General features: G+C 41.7%; 2 protein-coding genes across 2 annotated transcripts in view; one reads left to right on the top strand and one right to left on the bottom strand.

Annotated features, from left to right (window-relative positions):
• The window catches only part of LOC138973667 (transcription factor RFX4-like), a gene marked incomplete in the record, with an annotated part of 81103 nt that overhangs the window by 23505 nt on the left and 33796 nt on the right, over positions 1–23802 (top strand). The window contains 4 exon segments of the mRNA XM_070346399.1: positions 424–522; positions 971–1048; positions 2270–2433; positions 2783–2883. Of these exon segments, the coding sequence (XP_070202500.1) occupies positions 424–522; positions 971–1048; positions 2270–2433; positions 2783–2883 (442 nt within the window).
• LOC138973647 (microfibril-associated glycoprotein 4-like) overlaps positions 3942–23802 on the bottom strand; it is a 34464-nt gene continuing 14603 nt past the window's right edge. The window contains exons 3-6 of the mRNA XM_070346376.1: positions 17672–17757; positions 11341–11437; positions 9893–10063; positions 3942–7392 (exon numbers count right to left, since the gene is read on the bottom strand). Coding sequence (XP_070202477.1) covers positions 7130–7392; positions 9893–10063; positions 11341–11437; positions 17672–17757 — 617 coding nt within the window. The 3' untranslated portion in view covers positions 3942–7129. The remainder of the gene's footprint in view (positions 7393–9892; positions 10064–11340; positions 11438–17671; positions 17758–23802) is intronic.

Below are 23802 nucleotides of genomic sequence, written 5' to 3'. Positions count from 1 at the left end.
GAGAGAGGGGGAGAGAGATTGAAAGAGAGAGAGAGAGAGACAGAGAGAGAGAGACAGAGAGAGAGAGACAGAGACAGAGAGAGAGAGAGACAGAGAGAGAGGGGAGAGAGAGAAAGAAAGAGAGAGAGAGGGAGAGAGAGAGAGCGAGAGAGAGAGAGGTAGAGAGAGAGAGAGGTAGAGAGAGCGAGAGAGAGAGAGAGAGAGCAAGCGAGCGAGCGAGCGAGATAGAGAGAGAGAGGGAAAAAGAGAGAGAGCGAGAGTCAGATCGAGAGAGAGACAGAGACAGAGACAGAAACAAAGAGCAAGAAGGGGAAGACTACTGCGTGTCTGAATGTGTTTGTGTGGGTGTTTAATTTTTTTTAAAATATTTTATTTTAAATTGCACTACGCTGACCTCTGGATGTCTTTTTCTGATCACTGCAGCTGGTGGCGTATTCCCCGCGTTCCAAGCTGGGGACATTGTTACCTGAATTTCCGGACATTAAGGACGTCAAGGTGCCCCCCGGTATTGAGGAGGGGAAGGTTAGCATTGATGACGACTTCCCTCACCTTTGATACGACTTTTCTGATAAAAAAATGTTCTGATACAAATTTTCTGAACAATTTGTTTGATACGATTTTTCTGCACGATGGTTCTGATACGATTATTCTGTTACGATTTTTCTGATAGTTTTTCTGATACAATTTTTCCTGTGATGTAGGCTATCTCTCTGCGTGTATCTCTCTGTCTCTCTCTCCCTTGCTGTCTCTGTCTGCCTCTGTCTTTCTCTGTGTGTCTGTCTATCTGTCTATCTCTTTCTCTCTCTCTTTTTCACTCTCTCTTTCTCTCTCTCTTTTTCACTCTCTCTCTCTTTTTCTCTCTCTCTTTCTCTGTCTCCCCCTCCCTCTCGCCCTCTCTCCCTCTCAGTCTCTCGTGTAAAAATCTTAAGTAAGGGAGGTAACCAAACTGTGTGCGATATGATTTTTGCAGGTGTTAACGTTCCTGATGATGTATAGAACTCACTGCCAGAGGATTCTCGACACCGTCATACGAGCCAACTTTGATGAGGCGAGTTCTCCTTTCCTTCTGATCCAAAATAACACACAGACATAGACACAGACATACATACATACAGACACACACAGACACAGACACTGAGAGACACATACACAGACTTGCACGCACAGACTCACGCGGGACGCACGTGCGCACGTACACTCGCACGCACTCCACGTACATTCTGGCACGAACGCACTCACGCACACACACACACACACACACACACACACACACACGCACGCACACACACACACACACACACACACACACACACACACACACACACACTCACTCTAATACGATGTATTGCAACAAACAAACGGCATTTGATAAGACATCTCAATGAACAAATTATATTTAATAAGAAGCATTGAAAGGGGAAAAAAGACTTTATTTTGAATAAGAAGCATTGACATTAACAAACGAGGATGTGTGTCTATTGTTCATTTCAAAATTTCTTATTCTTCCAGGTTCTGCATAACTCTCACTTAGAGTTGTCATCCATCTTGCGAGCGCCTAGTTCCCTTCGTTTGTTCCATCTTGTCATGAGTTATCTGCCCTACTTGTTCATGATTCTCATTCCTTTTCATTGTTCTTCTGCAGGTTCAGAAATTCTTTTTTTTGTTTTTTGTTGTTGTTGTTTGTTTTGTATTTGCCAAGCACATCATTGTGGGGCTTTTAATCAATAACATGCATCCGTCTACAATGTATCATCATTCATCCTTCAACATGTATAATAAATATGTAAATGGCAAGTATACAAGACATATATACACAGAAATTCTTGTTGCATTCTTGGCATTTAAGGGACACCACCCTACATCGCAAGCACCCACTCCCCATTTTAAACGTTTACTTCCCTTTGCTAGATACATGTAGTTCATTAAGCCTGCATCACTTGGTTATGAAATGTATTTCTTTCAGTTTTTGTTTCGCAGGTTCAGAATTTCTTGTGCCATTTTTGGCAGAGAATGCCACCTTTCATCTGACTGTGAATGCTTCCCTTTACTACATCGTTCTGTTAGTAGCCTACTTTGCCTTTTGGGTCATGATTATCATCATATTCCTTTCGTTTTTCTTTCGCAGGTTCAGAATTTCTTGTGCCATTTTTGGCAGAGAATGCCACCTTTCATCTGTGAATGCTTCCCTTTGCTACATCGTTCAGTTAGTAGCCTACTTTGCCTTTTGGGTCATGATTCTCATCATATTCCTTTCGTTTTTCTTTCGCAGGTTCAAAATTTCTTGTTGCATTTTTGGCAAGGGATGCCACCGCATATCGTTCCCATTCTGGATTCCAGTACCATCGTGATGTTGGTGGGTGTGTGTGACTCCATTCTGTACAAAGCCATAGCAAGTGTTCTCATGCCTACAGTGCTTCAGCCGCTACCTGACAGGTCAGAAAGAGACTCGGAGAGAGAGAGACTTAGCGTGTGTATAAGTGTGTGTGTGTGTGTGTGTGTGTGTGTGTGTGTGTGTGAGTGTATGTGTGTGTTTGCCGTTCTGTCTTTCTCTGTATTTTGTGCGTGCGTGCGTTCGTACGTGTGCGCGCGCTTGTGCGTCCGAGGGCGTAGATGCGTGAGCACGTGCGTCAAGTTAATGCAACTCTTTTAACTTGTCAACACAATCTTTAACGAGAGCCAACAAACAAAAGTCACCTTTTATTCCCTTAAAATGACCATTTCGCGTTCAGTTCAAAAGCAATCAGTAAAAACATTTTACACAACCTCAACTTCTCTGTTTCAGCCTGACGCAGGTGATACGGCGGTTTGCCAAACAGCTGGATGAATGGCTTAAGACTGCGCTCAGCTCTCTTCCCGACGGCCTTCAGAGCATGAAGTTTGACTGTGAGTATCTTATTACTCCCCCCGTATAATACGGGGTGCGTTTTTCATTGTTGTTGTTGTTGTTTGTTGTTGTTTGTTTGTTGTTGTTGTTCGTTGTTGTTGTTGTTGTTGGTGATGGTGGTGTTATTGTTGTTGTTGTGTTGTTGTTGGTGTTCTTGTTCTTCTTGATCTTGTTCATGTTCTTGTTCTTCTTCTTCTTCTTCACGTGTCTTCTTCTTCTTCTTCTTAATTCTTCATCTTCTTCTTCTTGATCTTGTTCATATTCATGTTCTTCTTCCTCTGCTTGTTCTTCTCCTTCTCCTTCTCCTTCTTCTTCCTCTTCTTCTTCATGGGATTGAAACTCCCTCGCACACTCGTGTTTTGTTTGCACGAGTGGGTGTTTACATGTATGACCCTTTTTACACCGCCATCTAAGCAGCCGTACACCGGTTTCGAAGGATGCATGCTGCGTCTTTTCGGGTCTTTTATAACCCACCGAACTCTGACATGGATTACATGATCTTTTCCGTGCGCACTTTAGACGTGTTTTGCCATTGCTGGGAAATTCGGTTGGCTTCCTCCCAGTAGAAAGCTAGCAGCAACATGAGTCGCACTACCCAGGTGTGTGCCACCTACACTTTCAGCAGAATGACTGATGATTTGTACGTACCGCACCGGGCACTCGGGGGGGGGGGGGGGGGGGGGGGGGGGTTGGGAGTAAGGATACCGTTTTTGGCTCATCGTGTTAAGTTGACATGTGTCGAGGATCACACACAGACAGACACAGACACGCACATACAGACACAGACACGCACACACACATACATACACACACACTTACGCACACACTTACGCACACACTTACGCACACACTTACACACAAACACACACACTTACACACACACACACTTACACACACACACACTTACACACACACTTACACACACACTTACACACACACACACTTACGCACGCACGCACACACACACTTACGCACGCACGCACACACACACACACACACACACACACACACACACACACACACACACACACACACACACACTTTAGACTTCAGAACACTGCATAATAATGTTTTATTATATGAATCTCTGCATTTTCCTCTACATTATCCTCTACATTATCGCTCCGTTCATTTTCTTCCATGTTCATGTCCACCCAACTCAGACCTGCCCGGGATTTTACACGGGATAAGGAGCACTTGGACATTTACCGAAAATCACAAGTCTGACTACACTTTCATCTCAGTTTATTCATATTTTTCTGATTTTATTTCGTAAGTGTCACCTTTGTCGATCTGCGAAATCATTCAGCAAACAAAAAACAAAACAAAAAAAAAAAAATCCTACTCCGCACAGGTTGTTGCAGTGTTTGTGTCTATTTACTTTACTTTATTTGGTGTTTAACGTCGTTTTCAACCACGAAGGTTATATCGCGACGGGTTTGTGTCTATCCGAATGGAAGCTAGGTTGCCAGTTGCGCATGTACGATTGGTCATGTTGAACCTTTAGAGTGGTACATTCTTTCTTTCTTTCTTTATTTGGTGTTTAACGTCGTTTTCAACCACGAAGGTTATATCGCGACGGGGAAAGGGGGGGAGATGGGATAGAGCCACTTGTCAATTGTTTCTTGTTCACAAAAGCACTAATAAAAAAATTGCTCCAGGGGCTTGCAACGTAGTACAATATATGACCTTACTGGGAGAATGCAAGTTTCCAGTACAAAGGACTTAACATTTCTTACATACTGCTTGACTAAAATCTTTACAAACATGGACTATATTCTATACAAGAAACACTTAACAAGGGTAAAAGGAGAAACAGAATCCGTTAGTCGCCTCTTACGACATGCTGGGGAGCATCGGGTAAATTCTTCCCCCTAACCCGCGGGGGGAAGCGTGGTACATTCAAAGCTCACAATCCAGTGACTTTATTGAAAAATCCTTATACAAGTCACTTTTATCGAAGAACAGTTCTAGTGAAACTAATCGACGGAGTGAGCTCTACAATTAAGCATAATTAGGTTGCTTGTGAAATTGGTCGAGAAAAACGCATACTTTAAACCATCATAATTATTTGCCTCTCTTTGCTTGTCACTTTCGTTCTTAAAATGTAACACGAACATTTTTACTCCACGAAAAATGTACTCCGGAGTAAATATTTCGTACGAAATTCTTACTCCGAGTACACCTTTTGTACGAGAAAAGAACTCCCCAAGGCACGAAAAATTTGCAAACGAATGTCGCGCTACCCTCCCTCCACCCCTTCCACCACCAAGACTAACAGGGAACAAGGGAGTAAACATTTCGGTATTGTTATCTCATGAGTGGTCTCTCTCACGAATGTAGGAGAAGTCTATTTAGTACACGAAAAAACAAAGGCAACATGTTACATCTTCAAGTTTTAAAATAACAAGTGAAAACGACATTTCGCCATTCTTCGCAATTTCAATTCAAAGTAAAGCCAATACCTGTCCTTTTTGTGCTGCTGTTTAATGTTCATCGTACTTTTCTTCATTTGACGGACATTACTAATCCTCCCCCTCCCCCCCAATTTTTTTAACACAAGCAAACAAAACAAACAAAACCAACAACAGAAGATAAAGCAACAATAACAAGCAAACGACAACAACTAGCAAACAAACCATAACACACGAAATTTACTATCTGTTTGAACCAGTAAACCGGTTTACAATCATCTAGGGAACTATTGGAGGTCTTACGCTTTTGTACCCCCTTCAGATTGCATCGTTACCCGCAGCAAAGCTTTTTCATATTTTGTTTGTGTTATTATTCCAAATTTTGTTGTCTCTCAAAGTTTGTCTAGTGTACAGTTAAACCGGAAACGATTGGGTTAAAGCCCTTTGAGAACAAGTGAAAATGAAACTAACGGTCCATTTACGTTCCAAATAAGAATAGCACCGATGCCCAACTGTGTCCTGCTGTTTTTGTGTTTTTGTTGCCGAAATTATGTTATTATTTTTTGTTCCTACGGAGAATACTGTTCCAAAGAATTCCAGATAATTTACGCGTTTAGCGATACATGTGTCATCATCTTCTTCTCCGTTCATGGACTGAAACGCCAACACGAAAATATTCTCTGTTGTACAAGACTATGTTATGTTAACTAATCGCTTCGGCTGATATTATATTAACTGTGCAATTGATGTAGCCAGGCATTCTCTCCCTCCCTCTCTCTCTCTCCCTCTCCCTATATAATTAAAGATTATCAAGATAAGTGTTGAAGCTATCACTTGTTCGCCATGTTTTGCTATCTGAATGTGTATTGATTATAAGTTCAAGAACGTGTCCATAAGCAATCTGCTTGTTAACGTTCTCAATGTTGTTATTGTTTGAAACGTGTGTATGAGAATTTCAATAAACACGCTTAAACCAAACGCCAACGGATTTGTACGTGTATGACTGTTTTTACCCCGCGATTTAGGCAGCCTTACGCCGCTTTCGGGGGATGTATGCTAGGTATTTTCGTGTTTCGTTTACCCACCGAACTCTGACATGGATTACAGTATCTTTTCCGTGCGCACTTGGTCTTGCGCTTGCGTGTATGCACTAATAGGAGGATAACGCACTGGCAGGTCTGCAAATAGGTTGACCTGGGAAATCGGACAAATTTCCACCCTAAACCCACCAGGCGCAGCCGGGATTCGAACCCACGACCTTCCACTTGGGAGGCCAGCGTCCTATCCACTAGGCAATTGCGCTCGTCTTTACGTTCCAAATAAGAATAACACCAAATCCAAAAACAAAGAGACTGCCAACGTTCCAAAATTCAGAATCAACTCACTTCTGCACAATGGAACCTTACGTTCAAGAGGGCGTCGTCTGTGGTAAGGATTTACATCGGAAACCAGGACCGGCAGTTTGGAATATAAATATTCTGGGGTTAAACGATTTACAATTTCATAATACAGTAAAAGTTTATGACGACGTCGCCTTTCTTTCAGGGGCACAAAACCCGATTCGTTATGCAGTTTTTGGTGGCTTGTTACTCGTTGTTTGTCTGTGCACTTAAAAGACCGTTGGGTCGATATATTTGTGAATGTATAGTATTGTTTTGTTAATAGCAAACGTTCCAACAACCTACCTTTCTTGTTTTTTGATTAAGAATAACACTGTTATAAGAAAGTCGTAAGAAAGTCAATCAGCAATGTAAAAAAAACAACCCAAAAAACCCCAAACAGGTTAAAACAAAAAAACATTCTCAAAAACATTCCCATAAATTGCAGACTTTTACCGAAATCCCTGAACGGGACGAATCTTCATCTGGGCGAACTTGAGCGAGTACTCTGTTCCCAGCCACTGCTTGTATCGGACGCCATTTGTGTCCGGGGCGTCGCTGCTGTTCATGTAAAGGCCGTTGAGATTGCTGTCGCCACACTTAACGAACCACCATCCGCCGTTGAGCTTGTTCGCGCAGTTAATGTTTTTTTGAATGTCGTTGTCGGCGTCGTAGGTGGTGAACTGGTATCCGCTGTTCCGCGCCAGGCTGTCGTCTGTATAGTCATGTAAGAGTGTGCGTGGTTATAGTGCGTTTTACCATGTTTTGTGTGTTTTGTGTGTTTTGTGCGTTTTTCCATGTTTTATGTGTTGTGTCATTTCGTACATTCTAACTTAGCAACAACAACAACGATAACAACAACAAAAACAGCAAAAACAGCAAAAACAACAACAACAACAACAACAACAACAACAACAACAACAACAAGAAATTCCTCCGATAGGAACTACACCCCCGTCAAAGGGAAATAACCTTCTCAGTTGGTGGCAGTGAGAATGGTTATTTCCCTTTGACCAACGGGGGTGTCCGTCTATACCAGGCCTTGTATAATTTTAATCCACCAATAACTCCCTAACCGTGTGTTTGACTGGTGCCAATTTTTGTAAGGACCGTCTCAGGAATGTATAGAACCTGTTCACCAAGTTTGGTGACGATCGGTCCGTTCATTCTTGAGATCTACTTGCGAACACAAACACATCGAGTGAAACCTATACACACCCCTATACCGGGGGTCTAACAACAACAAAGTATTGCACAATTGTTCGTACCCCAACTTAGACATTCCTTCCCGTGTGATTTCACTCAAACTGTACTGCTGTTTAAATTGTTTAAAGCCATATGTACTCGATGACTATACACGCTAATTGCTTTACCAACAGCTGGAGACAGACTAAATTAAGTTCCCTGCAAAATATTGTGGTCTAGGACCCCTTAAATGTTGAGATATTTGAATTTTCATTTTGATCTGGATCGTCCTATTTATAGATTTGGCAACACATGTAACGTTGATGCAAGGGAGAGAACACCGCGGCTTTGTTGACATCCTCACTTTTTCAGAGGCTAGAACAAGCTGTAATGCATGTATTATGGTCCGCGCATGGTGACGTATCGTCATTATATGGTCTTATGGTGCGTTTGACATCGATTGTGGGCAAACTACACTTTGTAAACACGGGAGTGCGTTAGTATGCCTTTAACCAAATAATTATCAAAACCACACATGTCTCGTTACTTTTGGAGAGACAGGTATACAGTTGAAGAAATTAAATCTTCTTACTAGTCATCGGTCCTACTGATGAACTGTGACTCGGGGTGTAGCGTATATAAAACACAATACAGCATTGGGGGCAGGGATGGGGGTAGAGATACAACTGCATGGGTGGGACTGAGAAATGTAACGGGCACGGTTGGCCTAGCGGTAAGGCGTCCGCCCCGTGATCGGGAGGTCGTGGGTTCGAACCCCGGCCGGGTCATACCTATGACTTTACAAAATTGGCAATATAGTGGCTGCTCCGCCTGGCGTCTGGCATTATAGGGTTAGTGCAAGGACTGGTTGGTCCGGTGTCAGAATAATGTGACTGGGTGAGACATGAAGCCTGTGCTGCGACTTCTGTCTTGTGTGTGGCGCACGTTATATGTCAAAGCAGCACCGCCCTGATATGGCCCTTCGTGGTCGGCTGGGCGTTAAGCAAACAAACAAACAAACAAACAAACAAACAAACAAATTGAGAAATGTAATGAAACCTGAGCCTCAACCGAACAACAACACAAAGAAAGAACAACAAGTCGCGTAAGGCGAAAATACAATATTTAGTCAAGTAGCTGCCATTTTTCAGCAAGACCGTATACTCGTAGCATCGTCAGTCCACCGCTCACGGCAAAGGCAGTGAAATTGACAAGAAGAGCGGGGTAGTAGTTGCGCTAAGAAGGATAGCACGCTTTTCTGTACCTCTCTTTGTTTTAACTTTCTGAGCGTGTTTTTAATCCAAACATATCATATCTATATGTTTTTGGAATCAGGAACCGACAAGGAATAAGATGAAAGTGTTTTTAAATTGATTTGGACAATTTAATTTTGATAATAATTTTTATATATTTAATTTTCAGAGCTTGTTTTTAATCCGAATATAACATATGTATATGTTTTTGGAATCAGCAAATGATGGAGAATAAGATAAACGTAAATTTGGATCGTTTTATAAATTTTTAATTTTTTTTTACAATTTTCCGATTTTTAATGACCAAAGTCATTAATTAATTTTTAAGCCACCAAGCTGAAATGCAATACCGAACCCCGGGCTTCGTCGAAAATTACTTGACCAAAATTTCAACCAATTTGGTTGAAAAATGAGGGCGTGACAGTGCCGCCTCAACTTTCCCGAAAAGCCGGATATGACGTCATCAAAGACATTTATCAAAAAAATGAAAAAAACGTTCGGGAATTTCATACCCAGGAACTCTCATGTCAAATTTCATAAAGATCGGTCCAGTAGTTTAGTCTGAATCGCTCTACACACACACACACACACACGCACACACACACACACACGCACGCACATACACCACGACCCTCGTTTCGATTCCCCCCTCTACGTTAAAACATTTAGTCAAAACTTGACTAAATGTAAAAATAGGCCACCATCGAAACCGGATTTCCGGCATATACCGGAAGTTAAACTGTTACTGAGAAGACACATATCATATCGGCCACTTACTGACTTGACTCCTGTCCTCCAAGTAGTCAGCGTAGAGAGTGAAGTTGTCGGCGGCGGAGCTGATGGAGAAGTTGTTGTAGTTGGCGTAGGTGACGTTGCCCTCCCAGTCCCCCAGCGTGACCTGCAGCTCCCAGGGCTGACCGCTGGTCAGACGGTGCATGGTCTCCAGACCTGGATGTAAATCGTAATGAGTGTATGTTTCGTTAAAAGATCATAAATGAAGAACAGAGGTGTGTCCTGTATATGTGACCCTCCACCACGAAATGAGTCGCATGTGACCTTCGCATGATTTTAATAATATTTTTACATTTTCCTAAAGAGTTTTTGTTATGCTCTATCCAGTGCTAGTAGTGAAAACCGTTTTTGAAAAGAGCGAAAACTGTTATAAGCATGTGACTAAGGTGACCCTCACACTGTTACCAGACACTCCCCGGACTTATATTAAGCCTAGCGCAGAACCGCGCGAGGTGACATGCGACTCATTTCGTGGTGGAGGGTAACATTTGGGTAAGACAGAGACAAAGGTATGGTATGGTGGCATATAGCGTCACCTGTAGCTCCCAGGGCTGACCGCTGGTCAGACGGTGCATGGTCTCTGGGGGAGGGAGGGGGGGGGAGGCATACGTATGTGAAATTAACGCGTAGGATCTTTGTGAGAGAGAGAGAGAGAGAGAGAGAGAGAGAGAGAGAGAGAGAGAGAGAGAGAGAGAGAGAGAGAGAGAGAGAGAGAGAGAGAGAGAGAGTCAGATAAATAGACAGACAGACAGACAGACTGACAGAGATAAAGACAGAGTCGGACGGACACACAGACAAGGACGGAGACTGAGATACCGACACAGAAAGATTGGCAGAGAGAGGAGCTCAGTGGAGAGCGAAGGGGAAGAGAGGCTATTTAATTCAGAAGAAACTCTTGCCCTTTACAGTCGTGTAATTAAAACAAAATAAATCAACACAAAACGATAAATAAAAAAAATAAAAGAAAACTAAGTCGTCTTCCGTGACGAAAAAACATGAGTTTCGCGCGCTATGCAAATGAACGAGGCGCGGCCGAGAGAGAGAGAGAGAGAGAGAGAGAGAGAGAGAGAGAGAGAGAGAGAGAGAGAGAGAGAGAGGGGGAGAGAGAGGGAGAGAGAGGGAGAGAGGGAGGGAGAGAGAGAGACAGACAGACAGACACACGGACAGAGGCAGACACAGACATACAGACAGACAGACAGACAGACACAGAGACAGAGAGAGAGAGAAGGAGGGCGCGTGCGTAGATCGTTAGTTATTTTGTTTGCACATGATCAAAAAGGGTTGAAGCTATCGAGCAAGATAGAGTCGTGTTTTGTTAGCTTTTGGGCATGGAAGAAGAAAAGAGAAAGACAGCGTAAGATTCTGCTGGCAAATATTGTGACAAATATTTGTCCTCGAAATATTTTAAATTGGTGACTTGCAATGTTACTCACCGAGCCAGAGCTCACCAGTGGGTTTGCCGAAACCATTCTTGTAGTCTTCCCAGCCTCGCTCAAAATCCACACTTCCGTCCTGCCTTCTCTGTACCACCTGGACATCAAAAGATAATGAATGACGTCACGTCATCAGTGACTTAAAGTTGTCAAAGTTCAAGGTCATTTAATAAGGTACATATTCAAATTGACCAACAACAAGCCAGTGACCAATGTAGTATATATACGCATTATTTAGCCGCCGTTATGTATAAAGCGGCTATTAGGTTTCACTGTGTCTGTTTGGATGTTTGTCCGTTGTCCCACGACAGTTTAGACTTGTATCTCTGGTACTCTGGGATCAATTAAGCTTAAATTTTGAGAGTAGCTTGAAATTGTGGGGCCTAGGGTGTGTGCAAAATATTAGGTTCCTTACGTCAATCAAACTTGAGATATTAGCTTTACACGCCTTCACGTGCCCAGCCAGGGAACTTTTTCATTTAAAGGACTTAAAATGAGGAAGCGCGTCATCAACGTAACACTTGACGTCGATGAAATGTGCTAGTGAGACTTGAGACCTTTATTCACGAAGTATGGGTGCTTTTACAAAGCAAGGGTGTGTACACTAGTCAGATAATATATATTTTTAATTCGTTTCAGTTGTTTTCAAAGACGTTTTCAATCTAAGGGGAATGTGTACGTCAACGCATTATGTCTGCGTTTTAAACATCTTAACTGACACCCCGACAAGGCGGCTCAAGGGGTTGAAACATCATCCCGCGGCGGTCTGAATGCGTGCAGGTTTTTACACCCCCGGTATAGGGGTGTGTATAGGATTCGGTCCATGTGTTTGTTTGTTTGTGTTCGCATATAGATCTCAAGAATGAACGGACCGATCGTCACCAAACTTGGTGAACAGGTTCTATACATTCCTGAGACGGTCCTTACAAAAATTGGGACCAGTCAAACACACGGTTAGGGAGTTATTGGTGGATTAAAATTATACAAGGACTTATAGAGGGACATCTTAATGGTCAAAGGGAAATAACCATTCTCACTCAGTCACTGCCACCAACTGAGAAGGTTATTTCCCTTTGACGGGGGTGTTTTTCCTACCTCGGAGGAATTTCTTGTTTTTATATACTCTAAGAGAGGCTAGATTTTGAAGAGTAGGGCCTACACACTAGCTCAATCGGTAAGAGCGCTCACGTGGAAAGGCGAAGGTGTCGGTTTCGAATGGCGTCATGGCCCGAACATTGTTTAGTTTATTATTTTCATCCGAGCATGCAGCTGACTATTGCTCGTTTGCGACCAGCCCGAGACTCTCTCTCTGTCTGGCTGTCTGTCTGGCTGTTTTTTTGCTCTCTCTCTCTCTCTCTCTCTCTCTCTCTCTCTCTCTCTCTCTCTCTCTCTCTCTCTCTCTCTCCACCTTATTGAGCTTTAGTATGGAGCATTTAACTGAGTATACGGGCCAAGGCTATCACGTTCACAGCTAAACTTATATAGCCTATGATTACAGCCCGTATAGCTCAGACGTCACGTGACGGAAAGAATGTTATCACACCATTGAAATGACATTCTTTCCGTCCTCTATAGGCGACGAAATAGGTCAAATTTTGCATTTTCTACTAAAAAGTGCACAAAATTTGACCTATTTCGTCGCCTATAGAGGACGGAAAGAATGTCATTTCAATGGTGTGATAACATTCTTTCCGTCACGTGACGTCTGAGCAGAGATACTGTAGCAGATCTCTGCTTAGAGCTATACGGGCTGTAATCATAGGCTATATAAGTTTAGCTGTGAACGTGATAGCCTTGGCCCGTATACTCAGTTAAATGCTCCATACTAAAGCTCAATAAGGTGCACCCTCTCTCTCTCTCTCTCTCTCTCTCTCTCTCTCTGTCTCGCTCTCTCTTTTTTTGTCACTCTCTTTTTTTTGCACTGCGTTCTCTCTCTCTCTCTCTCTCTCTCTCTCTCTCTCTCTCTCTCTCTCTCTCTCTCTCTCTCTCTCTCTCTCTCTCTCTCTCTCTCTCTCTCTCTCTCTCTCTCACTGTCTCTTCTTTTTTCTTTTTTTGCATTCTATTATCTGGGCACAAGCGCATTACCGTGTGTCATTGCTCGAGCTATATATTCGTGCTGTCAGTGGTCGAGGTCACCCTGAACTCGGGTCATAATGAGTTCGGCTAATTCTTTCACTGACAGGATGCCTTGGTTTTCCTTGTCTGGCGAGGAAATCGATTTTTTACATATTTAGATCTTTTCGCAATGTGTTATGGATGTGAGCAGATTCGCGTTCGTCGATAATGATTTTTCATGGTGTTGTGTAATTTTTAAATTACAAAAGAATTGATATGAAAGACAGTTTCAAGCGAGCTATTTTTTGCGGCTGTATTTACTGTGCAAACAACTCTAAATATGGCAAAAGTGTCACGTGATAATCAACCGTTTGGTTTCCGCGCTCGCTGGAGCAGACGATTTTTTGACAGCAGTCCCATTATTTCGACTTGTTTTGACCTTAGAACGATGTCTTTATCATAACTGTGAAGAACAGAACGGAGATCACTGTCGAAGTCGGCCAATCTGCAATCATTTTCGTCTCGCGAACACTGCTCGTGAACAACATATTGGAGATAACTCTGTAGTCTTGTTTTGATAGATTCGCGTAGGACTTTAGCGTCCGATCAGAGAGATAACTGGCGATAGCCGTTGAGCGATGACGATCAGAATGTGGTCGAGGCATGTTCCTGCCATGGAATCGGCGTTGGGATTTTTGTTTCAGATAGACTTGACATTGAGATCAAAATTAAGTGATCGTGGAGAGTTATTTTCATTCTGCTGTATAAATAGAAAATATATAAAGTTAAATGTGCATAATTATTCCTTTTTGTAAAACTTGTTCTTGTAAGTATTAAACAATGGCGACTGCACGTGAGAGGGAACAATGAAGAGACCAAAAAGCAATGTACTCACGTTAAAATGACGAACACGGAACGAATAACAGCGACGTTTCGACCTAAGGGTCTTCTTCAGGCACAAACACACAAAAATAAACACACAAAAAAGAAGAAGAAAGACGATAGAACAGATAAAGAGGAGAATAACTGACAAAACAACTGCACTGCACAAACCAACAAATGACAAAGACAGAGAAGCAAGGGAAGCTACTCGAGGGGAAGCCAACAATAACACGGGCAAAAAAAAGAGTTGAAAAGCGGCAGTTTTTGCTTCTCTGTCTTTGTCATTTGTTGGTTTGTGCAGTGCAGTTGTTTTGTCAGTTATTCTCCTCTTTATCTGTTCTATCGTCTTTCTTCTTCTTTTTTGTGTGTGTATTTTTGTGTTTTTGTGCCTGAAGAAGACCCTTAGGTCGAAACGTCGCTGTTATTCGTTCCGTGTTCGTCATTTTAACGTGAGTACAGGTTTGGGGAGAAATCACCGAGTCTCGGTGCAGAAAGAAAGAGAGAGAGAGAGAGAGAGAGAGAGAGAGAGAGAGAGAGAGAGAGAGAGAGAGAGAGAGAGAGAGAGAGAGAGAGAGGTAGAGAGAAGACCCCCCCCAAAAAAAAAACAACAACAAGAAAACCCAAACATTTAAAGAGGCTTTTGATGTAAGCGATTGCTGCTTGCTTACAATCAGCCTTCGTCGATGCATAATAAAGTAAAAACTACAAAGTTAACCAGGTAGTGAGAGAGACTTGTTGACTTTTTTCTTACCATGCAAAACTACTGAATTCATTGTAATATCTACATGAACTTGACAGTTTATAACGCATTTCAAGAACCGGCACGGTTGGCCTAGTGGTAAGGCGTCCGCCCCGTAAGACTTTAAAATTGGCAATCTAGTGGCTGCTCCGCCTGGCGTCTGGCATTATGGGGTTTATAGTGCTAGGACTGGTTGATCCGGTGTGAGAATAATGTGACTGGGTGAGACATAAAGCCTGTGCTGCGACTTCTGTCTTGTGTGTGGCGTACGTTATATGTCTAAGCAGCACCGCCCTGATATGGCCCTTCGTGGTCGGCTGGGCGTTAAGCAAACAAGCAAACAAACAAACGCATTTCAAGACAAAACAGTTATTGAAATATACCGTAAAGAATGTCCTTTTTGTAGAATGCTAATACAAAAACGAACCAAACAAAAGTAAAACAAACAAAACGGAAAAAAATAGGTTATTGTGAAGAAATGAATATTAACTTTATTCAACTCATTTAATTTTGGATTATTTTGAAATGTGGATTCTCAAGTAGTACAAGTATCGATTCTCTGGAAATGTTCGGTCGTTGACTGTCAGACTGCTGTTTCACAGAGTTCATTCTAACAAAGCAAAACAAAGAAACTCTCTGTTTGGCTGTTTAAGAGTTTCTTTCTTTGCTACCATCTTCGGAAAAAAGAAAAGCTGCTTCTGCGAACAAGTCATTTGGTCTTAAAAGAAGTGCCAGAGGGCGATAACTTCAAATGCGTCAGAGGATGATAAATCGAATAACACCCTTTGAAGTTTTAATATCCTTGGGGACACATTCGAGTCTAAAAGTATCACTAGAAACCGAGTATGTGAGTGTGTGAGTATGTGTGCTCTCTCTCTCTCTCTCTCTCTCTCTCTCTCTCTCTCTCTCTCTCTCTCTCTCTCTCTCTCTCTCTCTCTCTCTCTCTCTCTCTCTCTCTCTCTCTCTCTGTTCTGTTCTGTTTCGTGTGTTCTTGAAAAAGGATTGGGGTAAGACAAATGTGTATTAGTACCACGACTTTGATAAAGTGATGAATGGTTCATACACGTGATCTTTTGCTAACTAAATGTTTGATTTGCATCACTGATTTCCTTGTGTTGGTGTTCCTGTCGCACAAGTCTGCACACACACACACACACACACACACACACACGTACGCATACGCAAAACAGACTAAAACAGAACTTTATTTTTATTTCCTTTATCTTCCTCTCTCTGTTGCTGACCTCTCTCTCTCTCTCTCTCTCTCTCTCTCTCTCTCTCTCTCTCTCTCTCTCTCTCCACAATTCACTCCAGTAACACAAATCTAACTCGCTTATCAGAATCACTTCAAAGGAGTTTAAACCAGTTGACAGAGTGGACTGAACTAAACCATATGTCTCTTAACCCAAAGAAAACCAAATATATGGTCATAACAACAAGAAAAAAACGCCAGAATATTTGTTCAGCTGGTCCTGCTTTAATGATAGATGGTGAAATAGTGGAAAAAAGTCGACCATCACAAACTGCTGGGTGTTAATATCGATAACAACTTGTCTTGGTCAACCCACATAGAGCAACTTAGTAAAGTGGTGTCAAAGAAAGTGTATCTCTTATCTAGAATTAAACACTTCCTGAACTGCCACACCAGAAAGTTATTCTTCATTGCTCATATTCAATCTGTTATTGATTACGCATCCACTCTATGGGACTCAGCAAGTGAAAATTCCAACCACTTAGCAGATTACATAAAAGAGCACTAAAAGTAGTATTACTAAAGCACACTACCCTCACAGAGTTAGACTACATACATTTAGGGATCTTACCTCTAAAGTCAAGACTGCTTTTTAACAAAGGAATCTTTATGCATAAAATTATATCCGAAACTCTACCCCAAACCATTTGTTCAAAGTTCTCTTTGAAGAATTCACACCACCTTATGAAATTTAACACTCCTCTTCCTAGGATAGACTTATTTAAGTCTAGTCTAGTTTATTCAGGTGGCCGTCTCTGGAACGCTCTTCCGAATGCCTTACGGGAAGCTACCAGCACAGATTCTTTCAAAAACAAATATATATCCCATTTAATGAAAATAGTATATTCTTAATTGTTATGTCCTTTGGGACACAGTCACTCACTTTTGATTTGTAGTTTTGTTCACGAAATTATGATGTTCTGCATACTATCCATTGTCTTGCAGAGTTGAAGTACTACTGCATAGTATGCTGACTCAGTCTAATTGACTTGCAAATTTTTGCTTTGCACCTTGTCATGAACATTTATAAACTACAATGTTTCATATAATGCACTTATGTACATAAACTTATACTGTTTTACTAATTATGTAAGTATGTAGTAGTAGTTATTATAGTAGATTTAGTCCCTCTTTAGGGCGAGAGCCAGATGCAAAAAAAGTATACCAATGCTTATTCTGTTACCCTCGTAAAATAAAGAATTGTCATTCTCTCTCTCTCTCTCTCTCTCTCTCTCTCTCTCTCTCTCTCTCTCTCTCTCTCTCTCTCTCTCTCTCTCTCTCTCTCTCTCTCCCTCTCTCTCTCTCTCTCTCTCTCTCTCTCTCTCTCTCTCTCTCTCTCTCTCTCTCTCTCTCTCTCTCTCTCTGCATACATGTGTGCATGTAATTTTCATATATTTTCTTACCAGCCAATCAGCTTCACAAAGTACGGTGACCTTGACATTGAGACTCGGGTCAACAAACAGGTGCACGCCATCTCCGATACAACGCGCTGAAACAAATACAAATATACATTATATAGACAGACAAACAGGTAGACAGACAGACAGACAGACATTCAGATGCCATTATTCTTAATCTTGTCCATAAGATCAAGCACAGGTCTTTATTACTGACATTATTATAAGTTTAACTTGTTTTGTGTGTGCGCGCGCGCTCTGTGTCTGTCTGTCTGTCTGTCTGTCTGTCTCTCTCTGTCTCTGTCTGTCTCTCTCTCTCTCTCTCTCTCTCTCTCTCTCTATCTCTCTCTCTCTTTTCCAGTCACAGATAAATATCCACAGATATCGCTTCCAAAATTCAACAGAAAACAAGTGTTGCCCCTTTTGTGAAGATAAATTAGAGACCGAAATCCATTTTTTGTTTGAATGCCAAACATATTGTGAGTTAAGAATAAAGTATTTAGCACAGTTTTTAAGTGTTGGTGATCAGTTGGGCAGTATGATTAATTACCATGTTTAAAAAACAAGACACAGAAACAATTGTAGATTTAGCAAAGTTTTTGTTATTTGCATTTCAGTTAAGATTGTCAATGTTAAAAATAATAATGAGGATTAATTGTCGCTGAAGGTTTTGTTGTTGCTGTATTTATTGTTCGGTTGTATATGTATATATTAGGCAGCATTGATGTGCAAGATTATTGATAGAGGAAAGCTTGTAACAAACCACTGTGTATTTTGCATACGTTTAAATATCATGTTTTCTATTTTTTCCTGTGATTCATGTGTACCCCCCCCCCCCCCATTGAAAGGGGCTGTAGGCCCATATTCAATTAAACTGTGTCAGTGTCAGTGTCAGTGTCAGTGTCAGTGTCAGTGTCAGTCAGTGTCAGTGTCAGTGTCAGTGTCAGAGTCAATCAGTGTCTCTTTTCCAGTCATTTCGTAATATTGCTGCGCCTTCGTCTTAAATTTCTCTGTTTTCCATATGTCCACTGCTCTGAGGCTCAGTTAGGGTCACCTTGTAATGGGGAAAAAATATGTAAATCAGTTCTCTGACCCAATCCACACACGAACACCCCATACTACTGAAAATCAAAAAGGCGATAATGATATAGTTCTCTTCTAGGCAATAGGCTACATGCACATAGTTTTAACATTTTAGTTATTATATTCTTATTTCACAGCTGGGCAACATCCTTGATTAGATTTGAATACTGTCCGTATGCTGCAGTACTGAAATGTTCCTGTTTTGCACCTAGACAACATCCTTAATTAGATTCGAATTATTGTCAAATGTTCGTGCAGTGCAATAATGTTTCTGTTTTTCTTTTAGCCAGGCAACATCCTTGATTTGGTTCGAATTACAGTCGCATTCTGTCCGAATTGACACAGTGTAGTAATGTTCCTATTTCACAGCTAGACAGCATCCTTAATTGGTTTTGAATTACATTCCCAACCGGTCCGGAAGCCGACCAGGAAGCCGCGCATGCCAACGGAACAATCAGAATGAATTAACAAGCGAAAAGTGTTTAGTTAGCAGTAATTTGTCCCATAGAGGGGTCGCCCTAGCCCAGGGTGGTGCGAATTAATTGGACGGGTATAAAATGATGTCTGCCTTTTCTTGTCCCCAGTGGTTACCTCAAAAGTGATTCCATTTATCTAAGTCTTAGAGCGAGTACGATATAGTAATGTCCCCACCCCCTTTATCCTCATTTCAGCATTTCAAAACAAAGATATACCTTTAATTTTTCTTTATGTGTGCCAAGACCCGACGCCCTATCGCAAACAGCAAACAAAAAAAGTTAACATCGGTCTGTCCCTGCACTTTTCTTGTCATTAATTGAACATTTCAGGTAATCTAAACGTCACACGTAATTGCAAAAGGGACGACGCACCATCCCAGTTGTTGCACCTGGGGGGGGGGGGGGGGGGGGTGTGTGATAAAAGAGAGTGAGAAGATAATGTGGCGCTTGAGATCTGATACTTTTTTCTTTTCTTCGTCTTTTTTTTTTGGGGGGGGGGGAGGGGGGGGGGGGGGGGGGGGAAGAGGATGGGTCTCTTTGAAAAATCACTGCGCAGACGACTAACATTTTTCAAAACACATGATTTTTGATTCTTGACTTTTGAACGTTTGCAGCCTATCTGTCTCGGGTTTATTTTTCAGAAGAAAACGAAACAAACAAAAACCCACTAAATTGGAAATTAGGAGGTTGCTATCTGTAAAAGCTTATTTGTGACCCTCCACCACGAAATGAGTCGCATGTCACCTCGCGCGGTTCTGCGCTAGGCTTAATAATGTAAGTCCGGGGAGTGTCTGGTAACAGTGTGAGGGTCACCTTAGTCATAGGCTTATAACTCAAACAGTTTTCGCTCTTTTCTAAAACGGGTTTCACCACTTGATAGAGCATCAAAAACTCTTTAGGAAAATGTAAAAATATGAAAATCATGCAAAGGTGACATGCGACTCATTCCGTGGTGGAGGATCACAATTGTCCGAGGTCTTTTAAGAGCACTTTTTTCCTCCGAAAACGGCGTATGGCTGCCTAAATGGCGGGGTAAAAAACGGTCATACACGTAAAATTCCACTCGTGCAAAAAACACGAGTGTACGTGGGAGTTTCAGCCCACGAACGCAGAAGAAGAAGAAGAAGAGCACTTTTTCTGTCGTTGAAAATCCAAGAAGAACAAGAAATTCCTCCGAGGTAGGAAAAACACCCCCGTTGGTCAAAGGGAAATAACCATTCTCACTGCCACCAACTGAGAAGGTTATTTCCCTTTGACCATTAATATGTGCCTCTATAAGTCCTTGTAGAATCTTAATCCACCAATAACTCCCTAACCGTGTGTTTGACTGGTCCCAATTTTTGTAAGGACCGTCTCAGGAATGTATAGAACCTGTTCACCAAGTTTGGTGACGATCGGTCCGTTCATTCTTGAGATCTATATACGAACACAAACAAACAAACAAACACATCGATGTCCCTCTATAAGTCCTTGTAGAATCTTAATCCACCAATAACTCCCTAACCGTGTGTTTGACTGGTCCCAATTTTTGTAAGGACCGTCTCAGGAATGTATAGAACCTGTTCACCAAGTTGGGTGACGATCGGTCCGTTCATTCTTGAGATCTATATGCGAACACAAACAAACAAACACATCGAGCGAAACCTATACACACCCCTATACCGGGGGTGTAATTACAGTTGCATTTATGCCGAAGTCAACACGCTCTGAGCATAGGCCATAGCTCATTCCATGTTGCTCGTAAATAAGAGTGACATTCACGTCAGCACTGCACCTTGACTCTCTGGCGTTCAGACGTTTGAATCTTCATTCTTGTGGTCCAATGGCTCATACAAAATCCTGAACGGAGATGTTGTGGTTGACTTGATTGCTTGCATGGGAAGGGCGCATTCTGATAATCATCGGTCCACGCTATCGCTCAGTGGTCTCTCTGACAGGATGAATAATTACTACGCGCATTAAAGGGAAATCTATCAAAACAAGAAAACAGAGTTATCTCCCATATGTTTTTCGCTAATGTTTCTGATAACAGACGAAAGACGAACGTGATTGTAGAATGGCCGACTTCGACAGTGATCTCCGTTCTGTTCTTCACAGTTATGATAAAGACATCGTTCTAAGGTCAAAACAAGTCAACATTTTGAGACTGCTGTGGGAAGGAGACCGTGATACTGTTGCATCACTCCCAAGTAGTTACGGAAAAAGTGTCGTCTGCTTCGTAGCCAAAGTTGATTATCACGTGACACTTTTGCCATATTTAGAGTTGTTTGCACAGTAAATGCACCCGCGAAAGATAGCTCGCTTAAAACTGTCTTACATATCAATTCCTTTGTAATTTAAAAATTACACAACACCATGAAAATTCATTATCAACGATCGCGAATCTACTTATATCAATAACACATTACGAAAAGCTCTAAATATGTAAACAATCGATTTCCTCTCCAGAGAAGGAAAACAAAGGCATCCTGTCAGGGATAAATGAGACCCGAAGGGAAGTAACTCATTTTGACCTGAGTTCAGTATGGGGAAGGGTGGTATTTATTAAAACCATGGCAGCATTTCATCTGGGCTGGTATACACGAGAAAGTTGCCAACCAAATGGGAGCGAGGCGCGCGTGTGATCGGATTGGTAGATATTGTGGTTTGCATGTGATTCCAACCAATCCGAACCTGTGGCTGGCTTCCAATCGGTTGGAAACTTTCTCGTGCACGACCGATCCCTGAACACATTCTCTGATGAGTGGATTTCCCTTCTCCGTTGATAAACTTCAGGCGTCCAGCTCAGCAATCGACAATTTTAGATTTTCTACCAGGAAAGACATCTGGCCCGACTATTAACATTATAAGATGTTTGATGGAATGAGCTATTGACAGACCTGCTTTTTTGTCGGTCCGAGGGGCAACAAACCACCAAACATCGTTTTTGTCATCATTTTGGCAGTGAGAAAATAAGTGCAAAATCAACACAGGGAGCCTCTTTGAAACACGAGTTCCGTTTTGATAGTACATGTTTTGGGGCCCCAGCACGTTGTTGCAATCAAAGCTGGCGCGTGAAAGCAACTTTCTGTGTTTTGAGTTAATAAAATGTTGAGATAAGTACGTGTGTCAGGTGTGAGGATGCACAGTTCTGTAGGTTCCTCTCATGCTTAGTATTCCACCCCCTCGGTTTTCAGTTGTAAATATTAAGCTTAGTGATGGAATGTGGAAGCAACTTTCGGTCAAAGGTCACAGAAGATTTGCATCGTGCAGCACCCCGGCACGTTGGGTCAAAGGTCACAGAAGATTTGCGTCGTGCAGTGAACGAAAGAATCGCGATCTTGTTTACGACTCATTGCCTCTGTCATTCTGCTTGCTCGGCTTTGTTAGATGTTTGCATTTCTCGTTGCTATGTTCTTTGCTTTTATTATTTACACATTAACATGCTTCCATTTCAAACTTCGAGGTCTTCATCGGGGATTGACGCCCGACAAAAGCTAATTGAAGCCTGACGGAGCGAAGCAAAGACAGCGACGATAATGACAATGACAACAGCGACGACGATGATGACTATAGAAGAAGGGGATGAGGATAATGACGATATTTTTTTCTCTCGCCATTCGTATCGTCCAGACGTTGCTATGGCAGTGTCCCGCGCATGCGTACGTCCGTTGTGTGCCGAAAATGAACTCGTTGTCAGTGCGGGGTCGTTGCGTTCAAAAAACGTTCGATCAGTAATGATCGTGATCAACAGAACATAACTTTTCAATAAAATCGTAAACTTGTGCAAAGTTAAATAACGCCCTGAGGGAGCATTCCTCACGGGTGATTGCACTGACGAAAACACGACAATAACTTTACCTGTGGAAAATCGTTTGCTATCCATTTACATTTTATAATTGGTCACAGGTGAGAACGAACGAGAGATTAATTGAATCTGCGGATTAGGAGGACACACATTTGCAATTGAAAACTCCGGCGGTTCGGATCCCATCTCAACTTCAATTTGCATTTGCACACTACCTCTGCTCACGAAGAAGAACTTTATCGTTTTGCATCCGTTTTATGTTTTAATTATTTTGTTGTTGTTGTTGTTGCAGTTGTTGTTGTTGTTGTTGTTGTTGCAGTTGTTGTTTAGTTGTTGTTCTTGTTGTTGTTGTTGTTTTGTTGTTGTTGTCATTGGTGTTGATGTTTATTTTTGTTGTTGTTAATTATAGTGCATGCACATCAGCTTGTATAAAAACCGGCATGAGACATGAGAGTTCCTGGGTATGATATCCCCAGACATTTTTTTCATTTTTTTTTTATAAATGTCTTTGATGACGTCATATCCGGCTTTTTGTAAAAGTTGAGGCGGCACTGTCACACCCTCATTTTTCTATCAAATTGATTGAAATTTTGGCCAAGCAATCTTCGACGAAGGCCAGAATTTGGTATTGCATTTCAGTTTGGAGGCTTAAAAATTAATTAATGACTTTGGTCATTAAAAATCTGAAAATTGTAATTACAATTATTTTTTATAAAACGATCCAAAAATACGTTCATCTTATTCTTCATTATTTTCTAATTCCAAAAACATATAAATATGTTATATTCGGA

This window comes from Littorina saxatilis, linkage group LG8 (assembly GCF_037325665.1).
Source record: "Littorina saxatilis isolate snail1 linkage group LG8, US_GU_Lsax_2.0, whole genome shotgun sequence".
Taxonomy (NCBI): Eukaryota; Metazoa; Mollusca; class Gastropoda; order Littorinimorpha; family Littorinidae; genus Littorina; species Littorina saxatilis.
Note: the sequence above shows the minus strand (reverse complement) of the source record. Positions and strands in the feature narration are given on the sequence as shown.